This window comes from Mobula birostris, chromosome 14 (assembly GCF_030028105.1).
Source record: "Mobula birostris isolate sMobBir1 chromosome 14, sMobBir1.hap1, whole genome shotgun sequence".
NCBI lineage: Eukaryota > Metazoa > Chordata > Chondrichthyes > Myliobatiformes > Myliobatidae > Mobula > Mobula birostris.
In genome coordinates this window covers 76,803,895-76,828,350 of record NC_092383.1, presented here as the reverse complement: position 1 = coordinate 76,828,350, position 24,456 = coordinate 76,803,895, and the positions used below count along the sequence as shown (strand labels likewise).

Genomic DNA, 24,456 nt, shown 5'->3' with positions numbered 1-24,456 from the left:
TCACTTCACATTCTCTCTCCTTTCTTCCATCCCTCCTACCACCTTGCTTCTGCTTTCCACCCTCCCTCTTTCTGCCCTGCACTCACACCTTTTCTTCCACCACCTTGATTTCTCTCTATGCTCTTACAATATATTAAAGTTTAAGGTAAATTTATTATCAAAGTACGTGTATGTCACCATAGAAAACCCTGATATTCATTTTCTTGCAGGCAGACTCAATAAATCTAATAACCATAATAGAATCAATGAAAGACTGCATCAGTGTGCAAATGACAAAAAACTGCAAATACAAAAAGAAAACAAAAGAGATAAATGAACAATAAATATTGAGAACATGAGATGAGTCCTTGAAAGTGAGTCCATGGGTTGTGGGAACAGTTCAGTGATGGGGCGAGTGAAGTTATCCCCTCTGATTTAGGAGCATGATGATTAAGGGGTTCCTGAACCTGACAGTAAGAGTCCTGAGGTTCCTGTACCACCTTGCTGGTGGCAGCAGTGAGAAGAGTGCATGACCTGGGAGGTGGGGTCCCTGATGATGGATGCTGCTTTCCTGTGGCAATGCTCTGTGTAGATGTGCTCAGTGGGGGGGAGGGCTTTACCCATGATGGACTGGGCTGTATCCACTACTTTTCGTCAGACATTCCATTCAAGAGTATTGGTGTTTTCATACCAGGCAGTTAGTCACTATACTTTCCACCACATATCTATAGAACTTTGTCAAAGTTTTAGTTGTCGTGCCAAATCTTTGCATTAATACTTTATATTTGTTTTTACAGGGCCTCCATCACCAACTAAAATCCCTAACACTGTAAGTTTGACAACTTTCTCATGATGATGGGGCGGGACTTGGGGAGCTTCATATTCCTTGTGTATCTTTCAGAATAGTGATCTGGAGCCGGAGAGGATCCTTGCAAGCTAATTGCAGCCTATCAGTATCTCCTGCATCTACCTTGTAGAGGATTTATTCCCATATCAGTTTAGATTTCAAGCCAAGTTTCTGGAGGATGCAGTTGGGGAAAGATTTAAAAGGGATCCGAGGGGCACTCTCCCCGCCCCCTTCACCCCACAGAACTTGGTTGGTATATGGAATGAGCTGCCAGAGGAAGTAGTAGAGATGGGTACAATTACACGATTTAACAGACATTTGCACAGGTACGTGGTTAGAAAAAACTTAGAGGTATATGGCCAAACGCAGGCAAATGGGACTAGCCTGGGTAGGACAAGCAGGTCAGAACGGCCTGGTTCTGTGCTGTGTAGCTCTGACTGCTATAACAGTAATGAACAAGAAATCTGCAGCTGCCTGAAGAAAAACACAATGCTCTGGTAATGCAGATGACAAATCAAATGAAAATACAAGAAACCCAGTAGTTCAAATGGCTTGTGTTGTGGGACAAACCACGTTAGTACTTTGAAGCCGCAAACAGAGGAAATCTGCAGATGCTGGAAATTCAAGCAACACACATCAAAGTTGCTGGTGAATGCAGCAGGCCAGGCAGCATCTCTAGGAAGGTACGTGACGAAGGGTCTGGGCCCGAAATGTCGATTGTACCTCCTCCTAGAGATGCTGCCTGGCCTGCTACGTTCACCAGCAACTTTGATATGTGTTGTTAGTACTTTGAAGTGTTGGATGGACCTTGGTTTGTGGGAAGAAAAAGGTGATTAAAACCCAAAATATGGAAAGAAAAAATGGAATTAAAGCACTGATGTTGAAGAGGAGTAAGTGATTACAGCAGAAAGGGAGCTGAGAGAAAAGGCCTTGAAATGTGTAGACGCCCCAGGAGTGCAGACTGAGAATGAATGCCTTATATTACTGTGTAACTTGGATTTTTACAAATAATGTTTTACATCTCCTGATTTTTCTTTCCTAGACATCAGAACATGAAGAAAATCAAACAACTTCCCAAAATGCTTCCCCAGGCCTCCCTATACCCCAGCCCATGCCTTTCCCTCCCAATGCAGTGAGGCCCTCCTCTCCCAAACGTGATCCCACTGAGGTGTACATACAATCCAAGTCGATGTTCGACAACAGGCGTAAGTGATGTTTGTGAAGTGGTGCTCTGTCAGTTGGTTTAGGATACCGTGACCTGTACGTTATCTAGAATCGGTGTTAGGATCCACACTCGTTTTGGGGTTCTAGCTCTTCTTGAGATCAGGGAGAATGAGATCATGCAGTTAGTAAATGAATGTTATTTGAAGGAAATACTGGGGGTTGAGATCAACTTAAATATAAAAGTAAATTCCTGATCTGAATTTGACCCAACCAAGACTTGGATGCACCTGCCTGAGTCTGGAAAATTGTAATTTTTCTCCTGTCCTGATCAACACAATAAATATAACAAATGGAAACTTACTATTATGGGTGGAATGCTAAATATTCAAAAACAAGAGGGACATTGAGGTAATTCTAAGCATGTCACCCTTTGCTGGATAAAGTATAGGGCCAGGTTGTCAATACTCTAACTGACCTATACCTTTTCATAATATTGACATCGCAGTATTTCAGTGGAGTAAAGGATATTACAGTGGTACGAGAGAGGAGTTGGCCAAGGTAAATTGGAAGGAGCTGCTGACAGGGATGAGAGCAGAGCAGCAACGTCGTGACTTTCTGGGGAAAAATGAGGAAGGTGCAGGACAGATGTATTCCAAATACGAAGAAATACTCAAATGGCAAAATAGTACAGCCATGGCTGACAAGGGAAGTCAAAGCTAATGTAAAAAAACAGAAAAAGAGGGCATACAACAAAGCAAAAATTAGCGGGGAGATGGAGGATGAGGAAAGCTTATACAAAAAAAACCTACAGAGAGCAGCCAAAATAATCATTTGAAAGAAAAAGATGAAGTATGAAAGCAAACTAGCAAACAATATCAAAGTGGATAGTAAAAGCTTTTTCAAGTATATAAAAGAAAAAGAGATGAGTGGATATAGGACTGCTAGAAAATGAGGCTGGAGAAATAATGGAGCAAGGAAATGGTAGATGAACTAAATGAGTATTTTGTATCAGTCTTCACTGTGGAAGACACTAGCAGTGTGTCAGATGTTGAAGTGTGTGAAGGAAGAGAAGTGAGTGCAGTTACTATTACAAGGGAGAAGGTCCTCAAAAAGCTGAAAGACCTAAGGGTACATAAGTCACCTGGACCAGATGAACTGCACCCTAGGGTTCTGATAGAGATTGTGGAGGCATTAGCAATGATCTTTCAAAAATCATGGTGCCAGAGACTGGAAAATTGCAAATGGCACTCCATTCTTGGAGCAAGGCAGCTGAAAGGAAATTATAGGGCAGTTAGCTTGGCTTCAGTGGTTGGGAAGATGTTGTGAGTCGATTGTTAAAGATGAGGTTATTGGAGTACTTGGTGACACAGGACAAGATAGGGCAAAGTTAGCATGTTTCCTTCAGGGAAGATTTTGCCTGATAAACCTGTTGGAATTCTTTGAGGAGATTACAAGTAGGATAGATAAAGGGCATGCAGTGGATGTTGTATATTTAGACTTTCAGGTGACTTTTGACAAAAGTGCCACACATGAGGCTGTTTACCAAGTTAAGAGCTCATGGTATTACAGGAAAGTTACTAACATGGTTAGAGCACTGGCTGATTGGTAGGAGGCAGCGAGTGGGAATAAAATGATCCTTGCCTGGTTGACTAGCAGTGACTGGTGAAACGCAGGAGTTGGTGTTGGGACCGCTTCTTTTCATGGTGGATATAAATGATTTAGATAATGGAATAGATGGCTTTGTTGCTAAGTTTGCAGATGATACAAAGATTGGTGGAGGGGCGGGTAGTATTGAGGAAACAGGTAGGCTGCAGAAGGCCTTGGACAGATTAGGAGAATGGGCAAGAAGGTGGCAAATGAAATTCAATGTTGGAACATGCTCGGCCATGCACTTTGATAGAAGAAATAAACGTGCAGACTATTTTCTAAATGGGGAGAAAATCCAAAAATCTGAGATGCCAAGGGAGTTGGGAGTCCTTGTGCAGAACACCCTAAAAGGTTAGCTTGCAGGTTGAGTCGGTGGTAAGGCAGGCAAATGCAATGTTAGCATTCATTTCAGGAGGTCTTGAATACACAAGCAGGGATGTGATGCTGAGGCTTCATAAGGCACTGGTGAGGCTTCGCTTTGAGTATTGTGAAGTTTGGGCTTTTCATGTAAGAAAAGATGTGCTGGCATTGGAGAGGGTCCAGACATGGTTCACAAAGATGATTTTGAGAATGAAGGGGTTATGAAATGAGGAACTTTTGATGGCTCTGGGTCTGTACTTTCTGAAATTTAGGAGGATGGGATGGGGGTGGGGAGATCTCATTGAAAGCTTTTGAATGTTGAAAAGCCTAGACAGAGTAGATGTGGAAAAGATGTTTCCTATGGTGAGGGAGACTAAGACAAGAGGGCACAGCTTCAGGATAGAGGGACATCCATTTAAAACAGAGATGTGGAGAAATTTCTTTAGCTGGAGGGTGGTGAATTTGTGGAATTTGTTACCACAGGCAGCTGTGGAGGCCAGGTCATTGGGTGTATTTAAGGCAGATTGATGGGTTCTTGATTAGACATGGCATCAAAGGTTATGGGGAGAAGGCAGGGGAATGGGGTTGAGGAGGGGAGAAGAAGAATCAGCCATGATTGAATGATGGAGCAGACTCAATGGTCGATGGGTCAATTGGACTAATTCTGCTCCTATGTCTAATGGTCATAATATACATGTGGGTTGAACTGAAATGAAGCAAAGTCTGGTCCATTTTAACTCAGATCAGGCAACTGGTCTTGAATGGAGGGGTGTCTATGGATGGAAGGCCTTGTGTGGAAAAAGCAATCAAATCAAAAACTTGCTTACAAGATTTGAAAATGAATTGTTTCTCTGAACATTATTCATTTAAAAACATATATAATGTAAATATTAGTTTTAGTTATACGATATTTAAGTATTTACACTAAATACATTGGGCAAGTGTTGGGATTTGAGCTTGCTGGTTTTCATAGTTACTGACCTAGTTCCAGACATAAATATCTTAGTAACAACTTGAGTACCCTATTTAAGCCTAAATATATAGCATTGTATACTGGCTGCCAATTGATAATAGGTGTGAGTTGATTTACTTTGAGAATGAGGAATTTTCTCATTACCACAGTTATGTTTTCCCCGTGCCTGAGATAACTGAGCCAATTTCCATGCCGTGCAACCTCAGGAAGAGCAGTCATTTTGTCCATTGTGATTGTATTTGTGTCTGATTGTACACAGTTGATCATCAGTGGCTTGAAGCAGTTTATCCAAGTGCTTCTGAGTGGCGAAGGGAGTTCTTGCTCCTAACTCCAGTTGTCACTTGCTAGCTGGGATCCATACTTATAGTGCCAAAAATCTGGGAGAAAAATTAACACAGGGATAAAGCCCAGCACTTACACTGCATGGGTAGACATCACGATGGGTACTAAATTCCTGTCCACTAGAGAAGGCGTGACCTTGAACTCCATTGTTGGCCACACTGGTGATTATAGTAGTTTCACAGTGAGTCCAAATCCAGCCTAAGTGTAGGAGTGACTCCCATCCCATCTGGTGTCTTGGCAAATGGGATACAGGGCAAAGAGATTTTGACATGCTGGGTCTAAGAAATAGAGCTGGTTTGAACGCACATACAGGGGCCTGGAACAGACAGTTATAATGCCGACTGTATCAGTGTTGATAGCTTTCATAACTATGGTATTCCCTTTACCTGTTTCCATGGCTACTGCATCTTTTTGATAGTTTCCACACCACTTTTGACACCTTTTGGGTTTCCTTGTTATTCAGCTCCAAACACTAAAGACATCGACATCTTTCTGCGTAAAATGGAGAGTGGGTTTGGATTCAGAGTACTTGGTGGTGATGGACCAGACACCCCTGTAAGTGTTTTCTCATTTTAAATCCCTCTGTTCACTCTGCTACTAGTTTGCTGATTCTTTCTCGTAATTAGTTGACTAGAACTGTTAGCACTGTGTGAAAATGTTAAAGACTATGATACTGGTGAGAAGTAACAGATTCAAAGGCAAAGGGCCAAGTGCTGAGTTGACTGATGCAGTGGTAATAAGTTTTCTTTGTAGCCGGGCTGCAGAATTTACCAGCGCAATCTGTCCATTTCACAGCCAGGGTGTTGGTGAGCCTGCTCCAAGGCTGGTGTGATACTTAAAACATCATGTAGATCTGGGGCTCAACCCATATTTTGCTCTCTCTACCCCATCCCCATTATCAGGTTCTGATTGGGGCAGTGATCCCACTGGGATCAGCTGAGCGAGATGGGCGTCTTCGTGTGGCTGATGAGCTGCTGTGCGTTGATGGAGTCTCCGTGAAAGGGAAGTCTCATCGCTTTGTGTTAGAACTGATGCAGAATGCTACACGAAATGGCCAAGTGTTGCTGACAGTCAGGAGGAATGTCCTGCCTACTGGTGAGTGTGACTGGAACTCTTCCAACCCATGCCATTCCTTAGCAAGTGTAGGTTTGAATTCATTCAATGGCCCACCCTGTTCAGTATTACTAATCATGTTCATCTTTAGCAATAGGCTTAAAATTATAAACATCTGGAGAGTCCACATTGACCAGAACCTTAATTGACATGTATAAAATACCCAGTGGCTCAGATGTTTCATTCCTGATTGTCCTTTAACTTACAATTCATGTGGGTAGTGGTTAGACCATAAGACATAGCAGAATTAAGCCGTTCAGCCCATTGAGTCTGCTCTGCCATTCCATCATGGCTGATCCAGGATCCCACTCAACCCCATACATCTGCCTTCTTGCCATATCCTTTGATGCCCTGACTGATCGGGAAATTATCAACTTCCACCTTGAGTATACCCACAGACTTGGCTTCCACCACAGTCTGTGGCAGAGCATTCCACAGATTCAGTACTCTCTGGCTTAAAAAAATTCCTCCTTACCTCTGTTCTAAAAGATCACCCCTCAATTTTGAGGCTGTGTCCTCTAGTTCTGGATATTCCCACCAGAGGAAACGTCCTCTCCACATCCACCCTGTCCAATCCTGTAACTATTTGGTAGGTTTCAATGAGATCACTTTCCATTCTTTTAAATTCCAGTGAGTATAAGCCCACAGCTGCCAAATGCTCCTCATATGTTAACCCCTTCATTATCCTCGTGAACCTCCTCTGGACTCTCCAATGACAACACATTCTTTCTGAGATATGGGGCCTATATGCTTGATGCTTTACAATACTGGAATTTCCTGTATCAGGAGGTCCTGGTGCAAAGTTTCAACCTGAAATGCTGGCAATTCCTTTCCTTCTCCTTCTCAGATGCTGCTTGACCAGCTAAGTAGTTACTCCAGGTCATTTGTTGCTCCAGCTTGCTCAGTCGGTGCTCCCTCCCTCTCACTGCAGTATGCTACATATACAGAATGCACTGCAGCAACTTTTCAAAGTTTTGTCAGTACTCTGAAACCAAGGAGGGCATGGTCAGCAGGTGCATAGAGATGTCACCATCTTCAGGTTGCACAGCATCCGAATTTGGGCAGTTTTCTCATTGTCACAAAGTAAAAATTCTGTCTTTTTTAATCTTTAAAGATTTTGTCCACTTACATCATTACCACTATTTCAAGAGCAACTTAGGGGGGCCAATAAAGGGTGTTTGGGGAGCAGATTTGACAATTCTTAAAATTGCATTTATACTTGAAGGGTTAAGTTTGTAAAGCACTTTTAGCTAGAAGAGGTTTATCAGGACACTGCCTGGATTAGAGAGCATGTGCTGTCAGGAGAGATTGGATAAACCTGGATTGTTTTCTCTGGAGGAACGAAGGCTGAGGAGAGATCGGATGGAGGTCTATAAGATTGAGAGGTATAGACAGTAGACAGCAAGTGTCTTTTTCCCCAGGGTCGAGGTGTCTAATACGAGATGACGTGCTTAAGGTGAGAGGGGTAAGTTCAAAGGAGATGTTTGTGTCAAGTTTTTATTAAATATGGGGGCCGAGAATGTGCTGCTAGGGGTGATGGTGAAAGCAAATACAGGTTTCCCCCGCTATCCGAAGGTAGAGCATTCCTATGAAATGGTTTGTAAGCCGGAATGTCGTAAAGTGAATAAGCAATTACCATTTATTAAATAGGAAAAATTTTTGAGCGTTCCCAGACCCAAAAAATAACCTACAAAATCATGCCAAATAACACACAAAACCTAAAATAACAGTACAGGTGTTCCCTGCTTTTCGAATGTTCGCTTTACGAAACCTCACTGTTACGAAAGACCTACATTAGTACCCTGTTTTCGCTTTCAGAAGGTGTTTTCACTGTTACAAAAAAAGATCAGCGCACAAAAAAAGGCAGCGCGCGCCCCAAGCAGCCGCTCTCCCCGGATTCAGAACTGCATTCTCGCCGGCATTGCTTAAACACATGCCTGTGAGCAGTCGTTTGCAAGATGAGTTCTATGGTATCAGAAAAGCCTAAAAGAGCTCATAAGGGCGTTACGCTTAGCGTAAACCTAGACATAATTAAGCGTTTTGATCGTGGTGAACGAAGTAAGGACAAAGTGAGTTTGGCTTGTGGAAGCTGACGAAGATGATGTTGGAAGAGGTTTTGGCATCCCATGACCAAGATCTGATAGATGAACAGCTGATGCAATTGGAAGAAAAAAGGATAACGATTGAAACGGAATGAGTAATGATAAAGTATGACTTTAATTTTGAACGGGTACATCGGTTTAGGGGATATTTGCAGGATGGTTTGAGTCCTTACAAAGAATTGTGTGATAGAAAAATGAGTGAGGCTCAGCAGTCAAGCAAGCCTTCCACATCAGCCACAGCAGACGACGAACCTCGACCTTCGACATCGAGGCGGGCAGAGATAGAAGATGACCTTCCTGCCCTAATGGAAACAGACGATGACGAGATGACACCCCAGTGTCCCACCACCCCAACCCCCGGGCCACGGACAGATACCGATTCACAGAGAATGCAACGGTAGCCGGGAGGCACACAGCACATCTTTAAGAAAGAAGCTGAAATAAACATGCTAATTAATTAGGTGCCGCCGACACATAATTGTCGGCCCAGATCAGAGACAATGCAATCGGAAATCGGCATTGATCTGGGCCGACAATTACGTGCCGGGCGGCACCTAATTAATTAGCATGTTTGTTTCAGCATTTTTCTTTTTTTAAATATAATTTTTATTGAGTTTTCAAAGTAAATACATGAGAAAATAATATCTACCCTCCCCCCTCCCCTTAACCCTCCCCCCGATATATACACCTACCTAAAGAGAAAAGAAAAAAAAAACACCTGAATATTGGAAGGTTTGCACATGCTCCATGGGATTAAAAATAAATTTAATATATATTTGTTACTTTCCCCAAGGAACCAAGATCTTTATCATCGGAGCTGTAAATAAGGGCTCCAAATATTCAAAAATGTTTCATATTTATCTCTTAAAATCTAAAACATTACTTAGTTTCTCAACTCTCATAGTTCCCTGAGGAATCTCTTGAACTTCACCATGTTGCTATGTGTGTCCCTCCCAATCATCCAGGCAAAAAGAAAAAATAGATAAGATACAAAAAAAGAAAAAACAAAATACCCCCCCCCACTGATGTTGTGAATGAAAAGGTACACAACACTACCCCCCTCCATTGTGGGGGTCGTGGCTATTGCCACACTTGCACACATGAATAACGTAGCGATTGGTCAGTATTTCTTCCAGCTCCCCCGTAACAAAAAATTGTATATATATATATATATAAAAAAAATGTCATTATTCCCAGCTAATATTCCTCAAATTTTAACCTTTCTTTCCCTCCCTCATATAATTAATAATATTTATATATTCATCCGCCTAAAAATCCAACAGGCCTAATCCTTGATTCAGTCTTCATCATCAATCCATCTCGCTCCCCTAGGTTTGTTCTTGTATCTGGTGAATATTCAAAGAATCTCGCACAAATTCCTCTGCTTTCCGGTAATCGTCAAAAAATCTTTTTTCTCCACCAGCCAAAAAAATCTTCAAGGTTGCAGGATAACGCAATATAAATTGATAACCGTGATCCCATAGGGCTTTTTTCACTGGATTAAATTTCTTCCTTCTTTTCAAAAGTTCATAACTTATATCAGGGTAGAAAAAAAATTTCTTCCCTTCTATCATCAGTGGCCCTTTTCTCTTCTTGGCAGCTTGGGCAGCCGCCTGTAGAATCCTTTCTTTGTCTTGAAATCTTAAGAATTTTATTAAAATTGATCGTGGATATTGGTCATCTTGTGGTTTTGGTCTTAGAGCTCTATGTACCCACTCAATTTCAATTGATCGGTCTTCCTCTTTCATTTGCAAGGTTTTCGGGATCCATTTTTGAAAAAATTCAATTGGATTATCTCCTTCTATACCTTCTTTAAGACCAACAATTTTAATATTATTACATCTACTAAAGTTTTTCAACACGTCCACGTTCTCCAAGTGTCCATTTCTTTCCGTGTTCCAGACAATCACATCTTTTTCTGTTTTTTCCAGTCTATCGTTAATATGTTCCATTGTCCTTTCCATCTTCTGAAGTTTCTTATCCATTTTGTCCTGGCTTTTCATAGCTTTATCATAGCACATCTTCACATCTCTAAGCTCTGTTCTTAATTTTCTTAGTTCAGCAGTTAATTGCAATAAAGCCTCTCTTATGTCTCCGTCGTCTCCTTTACTTCCAGTCTCTTCCAGTTCTTGCTCCTCTTCTTCATCTGTATTCTCTGCGGTATCCAATTCTGATTCTGAGTCACTTTCAGTTGCAATGGTCGTCGGTTCTTGTTTAAGTTGTGTCGATTTGCGCATGCGTACTTCTTTGCGCATGTGCATTTCTGGCATCTTCTTCCGAGAGACCGCTACCGCCGCCATTGGTCCCTGTTCTTCTACGCCAGAGATAAAATGCGTCTCCTCTGGAGGAGATCCAACCTGAATCCGAGGCTCCGTCGCTGCAGTAGGCCCTTTTTTCTTCCCATCTTGCGGTGACTTCACAACAACAGACTTCTTCTGTTGCAGTTTACGAGGCATGTCGTAGAGTAGTCTTACGAAGTTTATAAGTAGTTTTCGGAAAGTATTTATTAACTTTACTTTGTTTAAACGGTACTTTGCTGATTTTTTACGGGAGAGCTGGAATTACACGTCTCAATCCCACGTCATCACATGACTCCCCCCAGCTTTTTTCTTAAAGATGTGCTGTGTGGTTCTGGGCTACCCCTGCATGCTTTGCGGCAATGTATCGCTCGGCAGCCTGGAGGGTGGGGGCCACTGCACCACCCAAACTCCGACTCAGCCTAACACACCATCCTCAGTGTGCTCGGCGTTGCCTTCCCCATTCCGGTAAGTGATACTACACTGTATATACATTATTTCTACTTTATATAGGCTGTGTATTTGTAAGTGTTATTTGGTATGATTTGGCAGCTTCATAGCTTAAAGGTTATTGGAGAGCGCTTGCACCATGTTTTTGCCAACAGCGCTTGCGTGGGATTTTCTGCCGACGGCGCTTGTGTGAGATTTTCGCTATGGAGAACAGCTCAGTAATGATTGTGGAAAAGTATTTCTATTTTATATAGGCTGTGTATTTATCATATCATTCCTGCTTTTACTATGTGTTACTGTTATTTTAGGTTTTACGTGTTATTTGGCGTGATTTGGTAGGTTATTTTTGGGTCTGCAAACGCTCACAAAATTTTCCCATAGAAATAAATGGTAATTGCCTGTTCGCTTTATGACATTTCGGCTTACGAACCGTTTCAGAGGAATGCTCTACCTTTGGATGGCGGGGGAAACCTGTAACATATAGTAAAAGCAGGAATGATATGATAAATACACAGCCTATATAAAGTAGAAATATTTTTCTGCAGCACTGTTTAGCGCAACGAAAATCTCGCGCAAGCGCTCTTGGCAGAAACACTCTCTCCAGTAACCTTTAAGCTATGAAGCTGCCAAATCATACCAAATAACACAAAAATACACAGCCTATATAAAGTAGAAATAATGTATATACAGTAGCCAAACTCACTATTGCTGTATTTATTGTTGATGGTTCGAAGCCTTTAAAGTCGTTCACTGCTTCGGGACACAGTTTCCTCCAAACGCCATTTCTCATCGAGACCGTTAGCCTATCGAGAGCACCTTCAATGTTGACGATTGCCAATATTATATTGTATTCTTTCCAGATCTCTCGCAAAGACGCTTCGGAGTTGCCCTCTCTTTCAATGGTACTTACAATAAAACGCATCACTTTCTGTGTATAGTAAGCCTTAATTGTGGCTATTAGGCCTTGGTCGCACGGCTGCAGCAACGATGTCGTATTCGGCGGTAAGAACGCAACACGAATGTTACCGCCATACTCGGTAATGTCAGGCAGATGAGCAGCACAATTATTGACAATCACAAGACACCTATTATCGAGGTTATTTTCTCTACAGTATTTTTCAACAAAAGGACTTGCGTATCCACTCATGTACTCAGGAAAAAGCACTTGGGTATTCCAACCACTTGGATGTGAACAGAACACAATGGGAAGTGTTTTAAGTGCCCTCGGATTTTCTGAATGGTACACTAGTGGAGGCTTAAGGACAGCATCACCAGTGGCGTTAATAATAGGCATTAGGGTAAACCTGTCCTTCAATGCCTTGTGTCCCTTAGCCTGTTTTTCTTCTATCGAAATAAATGTCTTGCTCGGCAATTTTTTCCAATAAACTGCAGTTTCGTCACAGTTAAACACTTGCTTATACAAATAACCACCTTCTGTAATTATTTTCTTCAGTTCTGCTGGGAACTTTTCGGCAGCTTCAGTATCAGACGAAGCACGCTGTCCAGTGAACGTTAAACTATGAAGCTGCCCTCGCATCAGAAACCGATCAAACCACCCATGACTATCTTTAAATTCCACTTTCGCAACACTTTCATCACCATCGTCCAGTGCTTTCTGTTTCAGCTTATTAAAAAGACTGACTGATTTCTCCTTAAGTATAAGAAAACTTAATGGAACACCATGCTTTGTACACCCATTAATCCACTCAAGCAATAGACTTTACATTTTATCCATTATTGGATGCTGACTAAGGGAGAGCACTTTGCTACGAGCAGAACCTACAGTAACATCAGCAGCGTTCAAAATTCTTTCTCTCTGCATATAAATAGAGCGAATGGTGGAAGCCGGCAAGTTCAGCGTGCGGACAATGTCCTTACTTCATTCACCACGATCGAAACGCCTAATTATGTTTAGTTTTATGCTAAGTGTAACACCCTTACGAGTTCTCTTAGGCTTTTCTGATACCTTAGAACTCATCTTGCTAACGGATGCACAAAATAAATCGAGATAAAGCACATGTTTAAGCAATGGCAGCTAGAATGCAGTTCCGGGGGAGGAGCTTGGCTGCTTGAGCGTGCGCTGCCTTTTCTCATAACAGTGAAAACACCTGTTAGCGAAAACAGGTAACTAATGTAGGTCTTTCGTAACAGCGAGGTGTTGTAAAGTGAACGTTCGGAAAACGGGGGCCACCTGTACAGTGAAGGTGTTCAAGAGGCTCTTAAGCATGTGCATGTGCAGAGAATGGAGGAATAAAGTCATTGTGTAGGCTGAAGTTAGTTTATATAAATACTGGCTTAAATAAGGCCTGTTCCTATGTGGAAGGTGTTCTATATGTTCATTTGGGAAAGGAAAGGGAAGGGAGGCAGATGAATTGAGCAGCTCAAGCCCACATAGGCAAGATGTGCCGGATTGCCTGTGTCCTGGTTCTGTGAACCATCAGTCTTGGTTGAGGTATCTATTCTAAAAACAAAACTGTTTAGCTACACCTCCTGCGTGTGACTCATCCACCCTCTGAATAACTTTCTCTCCAACAGAAGATCAACACGATGATGGTCGAGATGCAGGTTTGGACCCTGCAGAGAATGGTTCTCCACGGATGAATCATGCAGACCATACCCACAGAGCTCCCCAGGGCCCCAGCACAGCTGAGTCTGCGCAGTCCTACGATATTGTCCTGCAGCGTAAAGAGACTGAAGGGTTTGGCTTTGTCATTATCACCTCAAAGAACAGATCCTCTGTTATTGGTAAGTACAACATGCTCTTCATGATGTGTTGCTAGGAGGGAAATATGGATTCTGTATGCATTAGATCAGAACAAATCTCATCACTTGTGTGAAATCTTTGCTCTCGATTGGGTATGCGTGCCATTGAGTCAAGTACCGCTTACTGCCCATTCTGAGCCTCTGATCTGCATCTCGAATTGTCACAGCCAAGGCAATCCACGTCCCTTTCCAATATCCAAGAGGTTGAGCAAGAACCAATGGATTGTTGGGACATTGGTGCAACATGTGATCTTTTTGCCTCCTTTGAGGAAAATCAGATTATGTGGGCTGGGGTTAACCTGACTGCAGAGCAGATAAATGATAGGAAGCCATGAAACACTATATATTTGCCACGTGCACCTTTTTGCACACTTGATTTGACTTGTTTTCTATTTCCAAATCAAATATTTTGGCTACAGTATGTACTCTTGGCTTAATGCAGCAACTATCCTGAACAATCTATTTTGCTTATTTTTTAGTAGTACAGAAAATATGACAGCATTTCTATAAATGGGAGATCTGCAAGACCGTTTGGACAAAGGTTTGCAGACCTGAAACCTTGACTAATGTTTCCATAGGTGCTGCCTAACCTGCTGTGATTTTCCACCACTGCAGTTTCTTAAAATTTTATTTTACACATGTATTGCCCAGGCTAGGGCAATTTGGTTAAGAATTTAGTTTGAACAGGTGACTTAGGGAAGATTTAGCCAAGATGTATACACTAAATTGAATGTGTGGAAAGGGCTATTTAACTTCCCAGGGGACATATATAGGGGGTTTGAGAATTCTTTTATTCAAACAATGATGGGGTCACTGCTTGAAAGATTGCTGGAGATAGAAACCCTGCTCACTTTTAAGAATTACCTGGATGATCACTGTAAGTGCTTGGATTTGCTGGTTATGAACTGTATTTTTTATGATTGATTTTTGATACGGGTTGAACATTGCATCATTTTTAGATTCTGTGAAGCATTCTGATTGCAAATTCTTTCAAGTATTCAGTACATAAGCATTCATTCTACGATAAAATATTCCTTTAATATAATGAGAAAAATCAATTTTGTGTTTCACATTTTTCAAGTTTTCAGTGTAATGTGCCACCTAATGGCCTGGTTCAGTCACTACTTCATGGTCTTCTCCAGGGAGCCGCAGCAAATAATTTTTTCTGCCGTCATTCTCTCCTCCCTCAGCTGTACCACCACCTTCTTTCCTGTTATGGAATTTGTGAGGGGGGGGGGTATGAATTGAGACAAAACAACTTTGAGGGTGAAATGGGTTAGTTGAGATAGAATACCATCAGAGATCATTTTCACACTGTAAACAATTGCAAGAGGTCTTTCATGCCATTCTGTTTAATCCGCAAATCGATTAGATCACTGTGAATTGCTTCTTAACTCCAGTCTGAGTTTATTAACTATAATAACCTCGCTAATAACCCTTTAACCTCAGTTTTGAAAATTTTAGTTCTTCCATACAAGCTCTGTAATGAGGTTTTTTTTTTTTTGATGCTACTCTTCAATGTCTGAGGTCTAATTCTTAGGCTATGGCCCTTTTCCAGTTCCCAAAAGAAATAACTTTTACTTACTAACCTTGGTAATTCTTTAATAATCTTAAACAACACAATAAGATCATTCCTTTACTCTTATATTTATTAGGGAATGTAATCTATTGTACAACCCATAACTTAATCTAATTTCTTTATTTAAACCTTAACACTTTCCTGATTCTAGTAGGATTAACCTTCTCCCACTGTTGCTTTTTCCGTAATAGTGCCACACAAAATTGGTCGCATTATCGAGGGAAGCCCAGCTGATCGCTGTGGGAAGTTGAAAGTGACAGACCGTATCTCAGCAGTCAATGGCCAGTCCATCGTACAGATGCCCCACCACGACATCGTCCAGCTAATCAAGGATGCAGGCCAGACAGTCACTCTTACTGTCATTCCTGAAGAAGGTAGGTGGCCAAAAGCATCAACCAGCTTTCAGGTTCATAGGAGTTGGACATGTATTTCCTATGGTTCTTGTACCTCCAGTAACATTGAAAGTCAAACCTGCAGGACCTAGACCCTGATTAACCCGCAGATGCCAACACATCCTGGGACTTGGCCATCAAGGAGGCAGCTTTGTCAGGGATAGTCCTTTTCCCAAGCCTCTAGGTCCAGATAATAGAAAAGGACCACATCCCTCAAGTGGATGACTGTGATTTGAGAGAAACATTGCCCATCAGTGTCCTTTTGGGGATTGTTTATGCTATAGACTTGTGCCCACCAGATATTGTATAGAACTTTAGCATCAGATTTCACCTGGGAATTTTGTGGCGGGAGAGACCGAGGTCTGGGCCAGATTTAAATTGGATCTCAAAGCTGACAGACTGGCCTTCTTTATTTCACTGTGCATTGAGCACCCCTCTCGTAAGCTGGTATAGTGAAGCTGCTGAGAATTGGAGCAGTTCTGTTGAGAGAAGTCTTTCCCCCTTGCCTCAAACAGTATCTGTGCTTCAAGTCCTATGAGTAATGGGGAAGGATTGTTTCCTACCAGGATTGTTACCTTTCAGTTGGCCTCCAGAGTACAGTAGCTAGTGTACAGAAGTCTGGCTGTACAGTAACAGTACCTGAGCTTGTAGAGCATTGACCTGCCAGCAGGTTCTTGCTTGAACATTCTTTTTGTGAAAAAATTAACAGTAAATTTATTAATGCACTTTCACTTTGTCTTTCTTCAAGATGTTACTGGCCCTCCTTCAGGAGGCAGCTCAGCCAGACAGAGTCCAGCCTTGCAACATAAACCCATGGGACAAACTCCAACACTACACGTCCCAGCGCAGGACAACAGGTAAGATCATAAGCCATAGGAGCAGAATTAGGCTATTTGGCCCATCGGATCTGCTGTACCATTCCACCATTCTGATTTATTAACTCTCTCAATCCTATTCTCCTTTCTTTTCCATGTAAACAGTGATGCCCATACCAAGGAAGAACCTATCCATCTCCACTTTAAATATACTCAATGATTTGGTCTCTCCACCGCCATCTGTGTCATTGAATTCCACAGAATTGCCTCCATCTGGCTAAAGGAATTCCACCTTATCTCTGTTCTAAAGGCATGTCCTTGTTTTCTGAGGCTGTGCCTTCTGGTCCTCGACTTCCCCACTATAAGAACCATCTCCACCCATTCTACCTAGACCTTTCAACTTTCAATAGGTTTCAGTGAAATATCCTCTCCTTCTAAACTCCAGCAAGTACAGGCCCAGATCCATTAAAAGTTTCCGATCTGTTCACTGTTGTGAACCTTCTGACTCTGCAATGCCCTGCACATCCCTCCTTAGATAAAGGGCCTAAAACTGCTCAGAATATTGACCAATGTCTGTAGTCTGACCACTGCTTTATAAAGCCTTAGCCTGGTCATGCTGTGGCTTGAGAGTGTGTGTGTGTGTGTGTGTGTGTGTGTGTGTGTAGACCGTTGTAGTGGAGCAGGTCAGGTCAGGCTTGGCTGTCAGTGGTTTGGTAACCTGTAGCTCTGATTTTCGCAAGTGGTGAGTTCCTCACTGTGCTTGGCGGGAGAGTTGCATGGAGTGGTGAGCAATGTCGTGGCAGTGAGGCCATTGGGTTTGTGTCGGTAGGGAAGGAACGAAGGGTCCAAAGAGTGAGATAATTGGATTCAAACAACGGGTTTTCTGTTCAACAGCAAGACAGATGCAGATGAAAAGGGCAGTGGGCAGTCGTGTGACTTTGTGAAACCATCTTCCAACTACAGGCAGCCAGCACCTGATCAGTACCTTCAACCAGCTGCTGACAGAGAGACACGGACTTCAGGCAGCAGACCTCAGGTATGGTCTATACCAGTTCTTTTATTGTGATACTTTTTGCAAAAGGGTCCAGAGATTTGATGCCAAGATCTTAATTCTCCCAACTTCCCATCCACAACTGACTAAAATGCTGTCTTCCAAATTTTCAGATGTAAAGCAATTTCAATGTTCACCTGTATTGTCCAGCCTGAAAATGCTGGGTGAATATAATTTAGTTGTAAAAGATCTAAAAGCAAGGAACTTGGACTGAACCTTAAATCACTGGTTTGATCTGAGAATATTGAGTCCTGCTCTGAACACCATATTCTAGGATTCTCAGTTCTTGGGAAGGGGGGCGGGGTGGGGGTCATGACTCACCAAACTAGTATTTGCAGTAATACCAGTGAGAAGCTGGGTTGTCTTCCCTTGAGAACTGAAGGTGGGTTAAAGGGATGTGCACAATTGAACCCGTTCAGTTAAATTCAGGGGAACTGCCAACATGATCAGCATATAGACTACAGACCTTTTGGTAAAAATAAACACTGTTTATATAGTGTGGTCATAAAGAATGTGCTTCCCTTGAGTACCATTCCCTTTCTGGTATGTTGGTCCATGGCCCCCTTTTCTGCCAAGATGAGCCACCCTCCAGGTGCAGGAGCAACACCTTGCATTTTATCTGGCTAGCCTCTAACCTGATGGCGTGAATATAGATTTCTCCTTCTGGTAAACAAATTCTACCCTGCCCCTCACTCCCCCATTTCCCACTCTGATCTTTTACCTCTTCTCACCTGCTTATTATTTCTCCCAAAGTCTCCTTGTCCCCCACCCCTTCCCTTTCTCCTGAGGTCCACTCTCTTCTCCTATTGTATTCCTCCTTCTCTAGCCTTTGACCTTTCCTACACACCTGGCTTCACCTATCACCTTCCAGCTGGCCTCCTTCCCCCTCCCCTTACCTTTTTATTCTGGCATCTTCCCCCTTCCTTCTCAGTCCTGAAGAAGGGTCTCGGCCCTAAAAATTGACTGTCTATTAACTTCCATGGATCCTGCCTGACCTGAGTTCTTCCAGCTTTTTGTGTGTGCTGCTTCTTGAGGTGGCTGTAATTACTTTTAAAAGGGAATTGTATAAACATGGAGAAATATTTCCAGGATGTGGGGAACTTTAGGTGTATGCGACTGTTAATCCTAAGACTACGTTCAAAGCATACCATGAGAAGCAACTTTTTAAAATCTTTTTAGCTGGATAGGGTACAATACACACAATATTCTGATGTTATATCCAATTGTTTTTCTAACGGGAAGGAAACGTTGCTGCCTTTGTGACTGCAGGTGCTCAGCATGCTGGTTGACGTGGTCTTCCCTAATGCACTTGGACATTTTAAGCAGGGTATATAGGATAGATCTGAACGTCAGTGGCTTTCTCAGTGTCACCAACATGAAACGAATGAATAGAAAGCAGGACAAAAAGTTTAATACTTAAAACTCAAGTTTACTGTGCTTGTGGTTGCATGCTGTCTTCCTTCTCACTCCTAGCTTCTGTCTTTACAAACAGAACTCTGATTGCTTTGCTGTTGAATTGGAGAGGGGGCCCCGAGGGTTTGGATTCAGCGTTCGTGGTGGCAAGGAGTACAACATGGGGCTCTTCATTCTGCGGCTGGCTGAAGGAGGTGCAGCGCTGCTGGATGGCAGAATCCAAGTAAGTTCTTAAAGCAGATCCACGCCAGTAGGTTTATGGTACTGTCATTACAGGCAGCTCCTCAAAGTTCTGTTCCACACAAACCTTGTAGCACAAATTTTTCATAAATTAGAAATTAATATGAACGGTGTATGGGAAAGGATCATGGAAAGAGCTGTGAAGAGTGAAGTGATTGCCAGAGGCCTCACTGACTTGACGAGTCAGCAAGAAAGTCTGCTGAACTGTCCAAGTTCTGCTTTGCTTGACCCAGCCAAATAGATGGAGGGAGAAGGCGTGTGGAAATGCCCTTTCCCACCCAGCAGAAGATGCTTGTGGTCCTGTAGCAACCATCAAATTCATCCCAGCAATGTCCCAAATGCTCTTTTGTATGTCTCCCAGTTGCTCACCTTTATGTACTGATGTCGGCTATTGAGAAAAATGGCCCTGAGATCAGCCACCACCAATCGGCGTACCTTTATTGTGGAAACTTTATCTTTCGGTGGTGGCTTGGAACTGGATGCATGAGCTGAAGAGTGGAGATGGTGTCACTACCTGTCCCATCTGGGTAGCCTTTCTGTTAGGGAACAAAGAGACTCTCAAAGTGAGAGTATACATTTAGGACAGCTATGAGAAATACCTGTTCACTTTTTAAATTCCGCATTAGTAAATTGGCTGTGTGGCAGGCCATTCTTTACATAGTACTGTAAGGAATGGGACTCATCTGAGAGTGTAGCTATAATGGAACAAATAATTTCTTCAGTGCTGAACATGCTATATTCTGATTAGCCTAAAAGAATCCAGTGGAGTAGTTGTGTACTGGGTCATTAATTCAGATCTGCCCTCCAGCAGCTTCCTTCCCTATACTGGCTCTATGCCCATTCTAAAACTGATGTCTCCAAGTTGCATGACACCTTGCTAAGTTGGAATCAGGTTTATTATCTGGAATTTGTTGTCTTGTGGCAGCAGTACTGTGCAAAGACATAAACTTACAAAATAAATAGTGAGAAGGAGAAGGAATATCGAAGCAGTTGCCTCCAGTGACTCATCCACAGTAAAGCATTCAACCAAGTTCCCTGTGCAGGCATGAGGTCCAGGGAAACTTGGCCGTGTGGATTTGGAATTGGCTTGTCCACAGAAGGCTGAGGGTAGCAGTAGATGGAGTTTATTCTGCCTGGAGGCTCGTGACTTAAGTGGTGTTCCGCAGTAATCTGTTCTGGGACCCTTGCTCCTCCTGATTTTTATAAATGACTTGGATGAGGAAGGGAAAGGGTAAGTTAGTGAGTTTGCATTTGATACCAAGGTTGGTGATGGTGTGTATTATGTGGAAGATTGCTGTAGGCTATAGTAAGACAATGATGGGTTGCAGAGCTGGGCTGAAAGGTGGCAGATGGAGTTCAGTCCAAAATTGTGGATTGGAATTTAACTGTGAGGTTTGCACTTTGGGAGGACCAACCTGGGTAGGTCTTACAGTAAGCAGTAGGGCACTAAGGTGTGTGGTATGACAAAGGGATCTGGGAATACAGGCCCATAATTCATTGAAAGTGGTGTCACAGGTAGGGTCGTAAAAAAGATTTTGGCACATTGGCCTTCATAAATTAAATTGAGTACAGGAGTTGAGATATTATGTTGAAGTTGTATAAGACATTGACACAGCCTACTTTGGGGTATTGTGTGCAGTTTTGGTTACCTACCTACAGGAATGATGTTAATAAGATTGAAAGAGTACAGAGAAAAATTACGAGGATATTGCTGGGACTGGAGGACCTGAGTTATAAGGAAAGATTCAACAGATTACAATTTTATTCCCTAAAACGTAGAAGCTTGAGGGTAGATTTGATAGAGGAATACAAATTATAAGGGGTATAGAGAGGGTAAATGCAAACAGGCTTTATCTACTGAAGTTGGGTGAGACTACAACTAGAGGTCAAGATTAAGAGTGAAAGGTGAAATGTTTAAGGGGAACATGAGGGAAAATCTGTTCACTCAGAGTGGTGAGAATGTGGAATGAGCTGCCAGTGCCAGTGGTTGATGTGATTTTGATTTCCACATGTAAGAGAAGTTTGGATAAGTACATGGATGGGGTGTGGGTATGGAGGGCAGTGGTCTAGGTGCAGGTCAATGGGACTAGGCAGTTTGAATGGTTTGACATGGACTAGATATGATGAAGGGCCTGTTTCTGTGCTGTAATTGTCTATGACTGTGTTCCTCTATACTAAAAATCCTGTTATTAACCTTGTACTCTGTCTTCCATTGATCTTCCAAAGTGTATCGGAGGGATCTTGGGGTCCAAGTCCATAGATCCCTTAAAGTTGCAGCGCAGTTTGACAGGGGGGTGGTTTAAGGGAGTATGATGTGTTGGTCTTCATTAGTCAGGAGATAATGTTGCAACTCAGTAAAACTCTGGCTAGGCCAGAGTATTATGATCCATTCTGGTCACCTCTTCATAGGGAGGATGTGGAAGCTTTAGAACCTGCAGAGATTTACCAGGATGCTACCTAGATCAAAGATTAAATCTTATGAGAAAAGATTGTTCCAAAGAGAAAAGCCCTAGCATGCTTACAGGAAGATGAGAGGTGACTTGATTGAGGTGAATAAGATACTATGAGGCACAGATAGAGTGGACAACCAGCATCTTTTTGTCAGGATGGCAATGGCTAATATGTGAGGGCATCGTGTTTAGGTGATGGGGGTCTGTCAGAGGTAGATTGTTACACAGTGGTAAGTGCATCAAATGCACTGCCGGGGTGGTGGTAGATACATTAGGGGCATTTAAGATGCCCTTAGACAAAATAAAAATGGAGGGCTATGTGCGGGTTATATTGATCTTTGGAGTAGGTTAAAACGTCAGCACAAAATCATGGGCCAAAGGATCTGTACTGTGCTGTAATGTTCTATGTTCAGGTATGATTTATTCTTCCCCTCTTTCCATTCTTGCAGGTTGGTGACCAGATTGTTGAAATTAATGGCGAGTCCACACAAGGGATCACACACAAGAGAGCCATCGAGCTGATTCAGTCTGGAGGCAGGAAAGCGCATCTTGTCTTGAAGCCAGGCATAGGTCAGGTGCCTGACTTTGGTGGGTTTCTCTTTCAGTCTTAATTTTACAGAATGCAATGTAATAAATGATTAGGGTGGAGGTGGTCAGTAATATTAAAGCAGTGATTTTTGCTTCCACCACCACCCAATCCAGCAAATGATATAGAACTGAATGGTGCTTCCATCATGAGGCAGTAATGGCTAGAAGATTCTTTTGAAGACCCCTTCCGTCTTGCCCCTTGGTCTGTGTGTATCTGTTTCTTCGACCTGCTCTTGACCACTGGCTTTGCAGAAATGTGATCTTCTGTGGAACTTTTATTTTTATTCTCATAGTTGCATTTAGTCCTAGGCTTCTCCCTCCCCTTCTCTAGGAATGGCACCTTGCAGCCTCTCGACATGTACGACTCATGAGCAGCGCTGAGGCTTCACGTCTCCCCTCATCTCTCCTGGGACCTGGTAAATCAGCATGTCTTTTACCTTTTTTATTCAGACTCTCTCAAATTTTTTTTTTTGCAGTTTTGATTCGGTGTGTGCATTTTTCTTTCACTCTTGCCCTCTGCAGTCTTCCTTTGTATCTCCTCACTAAGCTCATGGCATCCTCATGGCAATCTTTACTCTGCCTACTTGCTCACCCCCCCCCCCACTGACACACACACACGCCCAGACACAGACACCCACACCTCCAGACAGACCCAGACACACACACAATCCTGCAGTCAGTTTAAATCTGAACTGATTCTGTGAAATTCAAGTTGGTGCTGGATTGCAAGAGAAGAAGTTTGTAGAATGCCTACAAACTGGCTTTTTAGAGCAGCTTGTGGGTGAGCCCACAAAAGGAATGGCAGTTCTAGATTGGGTGTTCTGTAATGGCCCAGATTTGATTGGGCAGTTTTAAAGTAAAGGAGGCAGTGATCACTATATTATAGAATTCACTGTAGTTGGAGCAGAAGGTAAAATCTGCTTGCATCATTATTACAGTGGAGTAAAAGGAATTACAGAGGCACAAGAGGGGAGTTGGCCAAGGTTGGCTGGAAGAGGACACCAGCAGGGATGATGGCAGAACAGCAATGGCTGGTGTTTCTGGGGAAAATTCAGAAGGTGCAGGAAAGAAGCAACACAAAGATGAAGAAGAATTCTAAAGGGAGGATGAGGGGAACCATGGCTGACAAGGGAAGTCAAAGACAGCATAAAAGCTAGAGAGGCATATGATATAACAAAAATTAGTGGCAAGGTAGACAATTGGGAAGCTTTCAAAAACCAGCAGAAGGCATTTAAAAAGCCCTCAGGAGAGAAGAGATTATGGAAAACTAGCCAATAATATAAGAGGATACCAAAAGATTTTTTTCCAGAGATATAAAGAGTAAAAGAGAGAATAGAGTGGATATTGGACCACTGGAAAGGTGGTAATGGGGACAAAGAAATGGCTGATGAACTGATTATTTTGTCTTCACTGTGGAAGACACTAGCAGAATGCCAGAAATGTAAGTGTCGGGGGCAGGCGTGAGTATCATTGCTATTACTAAAGAGAAGGTGCTTGGGAAGCTGAAAAGTCTGATGATAGATGAGACACCTGGACCACAAGGACTAGACCCAAGATTCTAAAAGAGGTAGCTGATGAAATCCTGGAGGAATTAATAATGATGTTTTCAGGATCATTAGATTCCAGAATGGTTCTTGAGAACTGGAAAATTGCAAATATCACTCCACTGTTTCAGAATGGAGGGAGGCAGAAAAGGGAAATTATAGGCCAGTTAGCCTGACTTCAGTGGTTGGAAAGATGTTGGAGTCTATTATTAAGGATGAGGATGTGGAGTACTTGGAGGCACATGATAAAGTAGGTCAAAGTCTGCATGGTTTTCTAAAGGGTAAATCTTGCCTGACCAATCTGTTGGAATTCTTTGAGGAAGTAACCAGCAGGACAGACAAAGGAG

At 42.5% G+C, this 24,456-nt stretch overlaps 1 protein-coding gene across 5 annotated transcripts in view; it reads left to right on the top strand.

Annotated features, from left to right (window-relative positions):
• The window catches only part of magi3a (membrane associated guanylate kinase, WW and PDZ domain containing 3a), a 142,695-nt gene that overhangs the window by 112,847 nt on the left and 5,392 nt on the right, over positions 1 to 24,456 (top strand). For 3 of the 5 annotated variants that reach the window (XM_072278708.1, XM_072278706.1, XM_072278709.1), the window contains 10 exons: positions 777 to 808; positions 1,869 to 2,031; positions 5,776 to 5,867; positions 6,215 to 6,407; positions 13,810 to 14,019; positions 15,808 to 15,990; positions 16,757 to 16,865; positions 17,718 to 17,859; positions 19,367 to 19,510; positions 22,427 to 22,565. In XM_072278708.1, coding sequence (XP_072134809.1) covers positions 777 to 808; positions 1,869 to 2,031; positions 5,776 to 5,867; positions 6,215 to 6,407; positions 13,810 to 14,019; positions 15,808 to 15,990; positions 16,757 to 16,865; positions 17,718 to 17,859; positions 19,367 to 19,510; positions 22,427 to 22,565 — 1,407 coding nt within the window. Of the gene's footprint in view, positions 1 to 776; positions 809 to 1,868; positions 2,032 to 5,775; positions 5,868 to 6,214; positions 6,408 to 13,809; positions 14,020 to 15,807; positions 15,991 to 16,756; positions 16,866 to 17,717; positions 17,860 to 19,366; positions 19,511 to 22,426; positions 22,566 to 22,896; positions 22,982 to 24,456 lie in introns of all 5 variants that reach the window. The other 2 variants (XM_072278710.1, XM_072278707.1) reach the window with 2 other exon arrangements.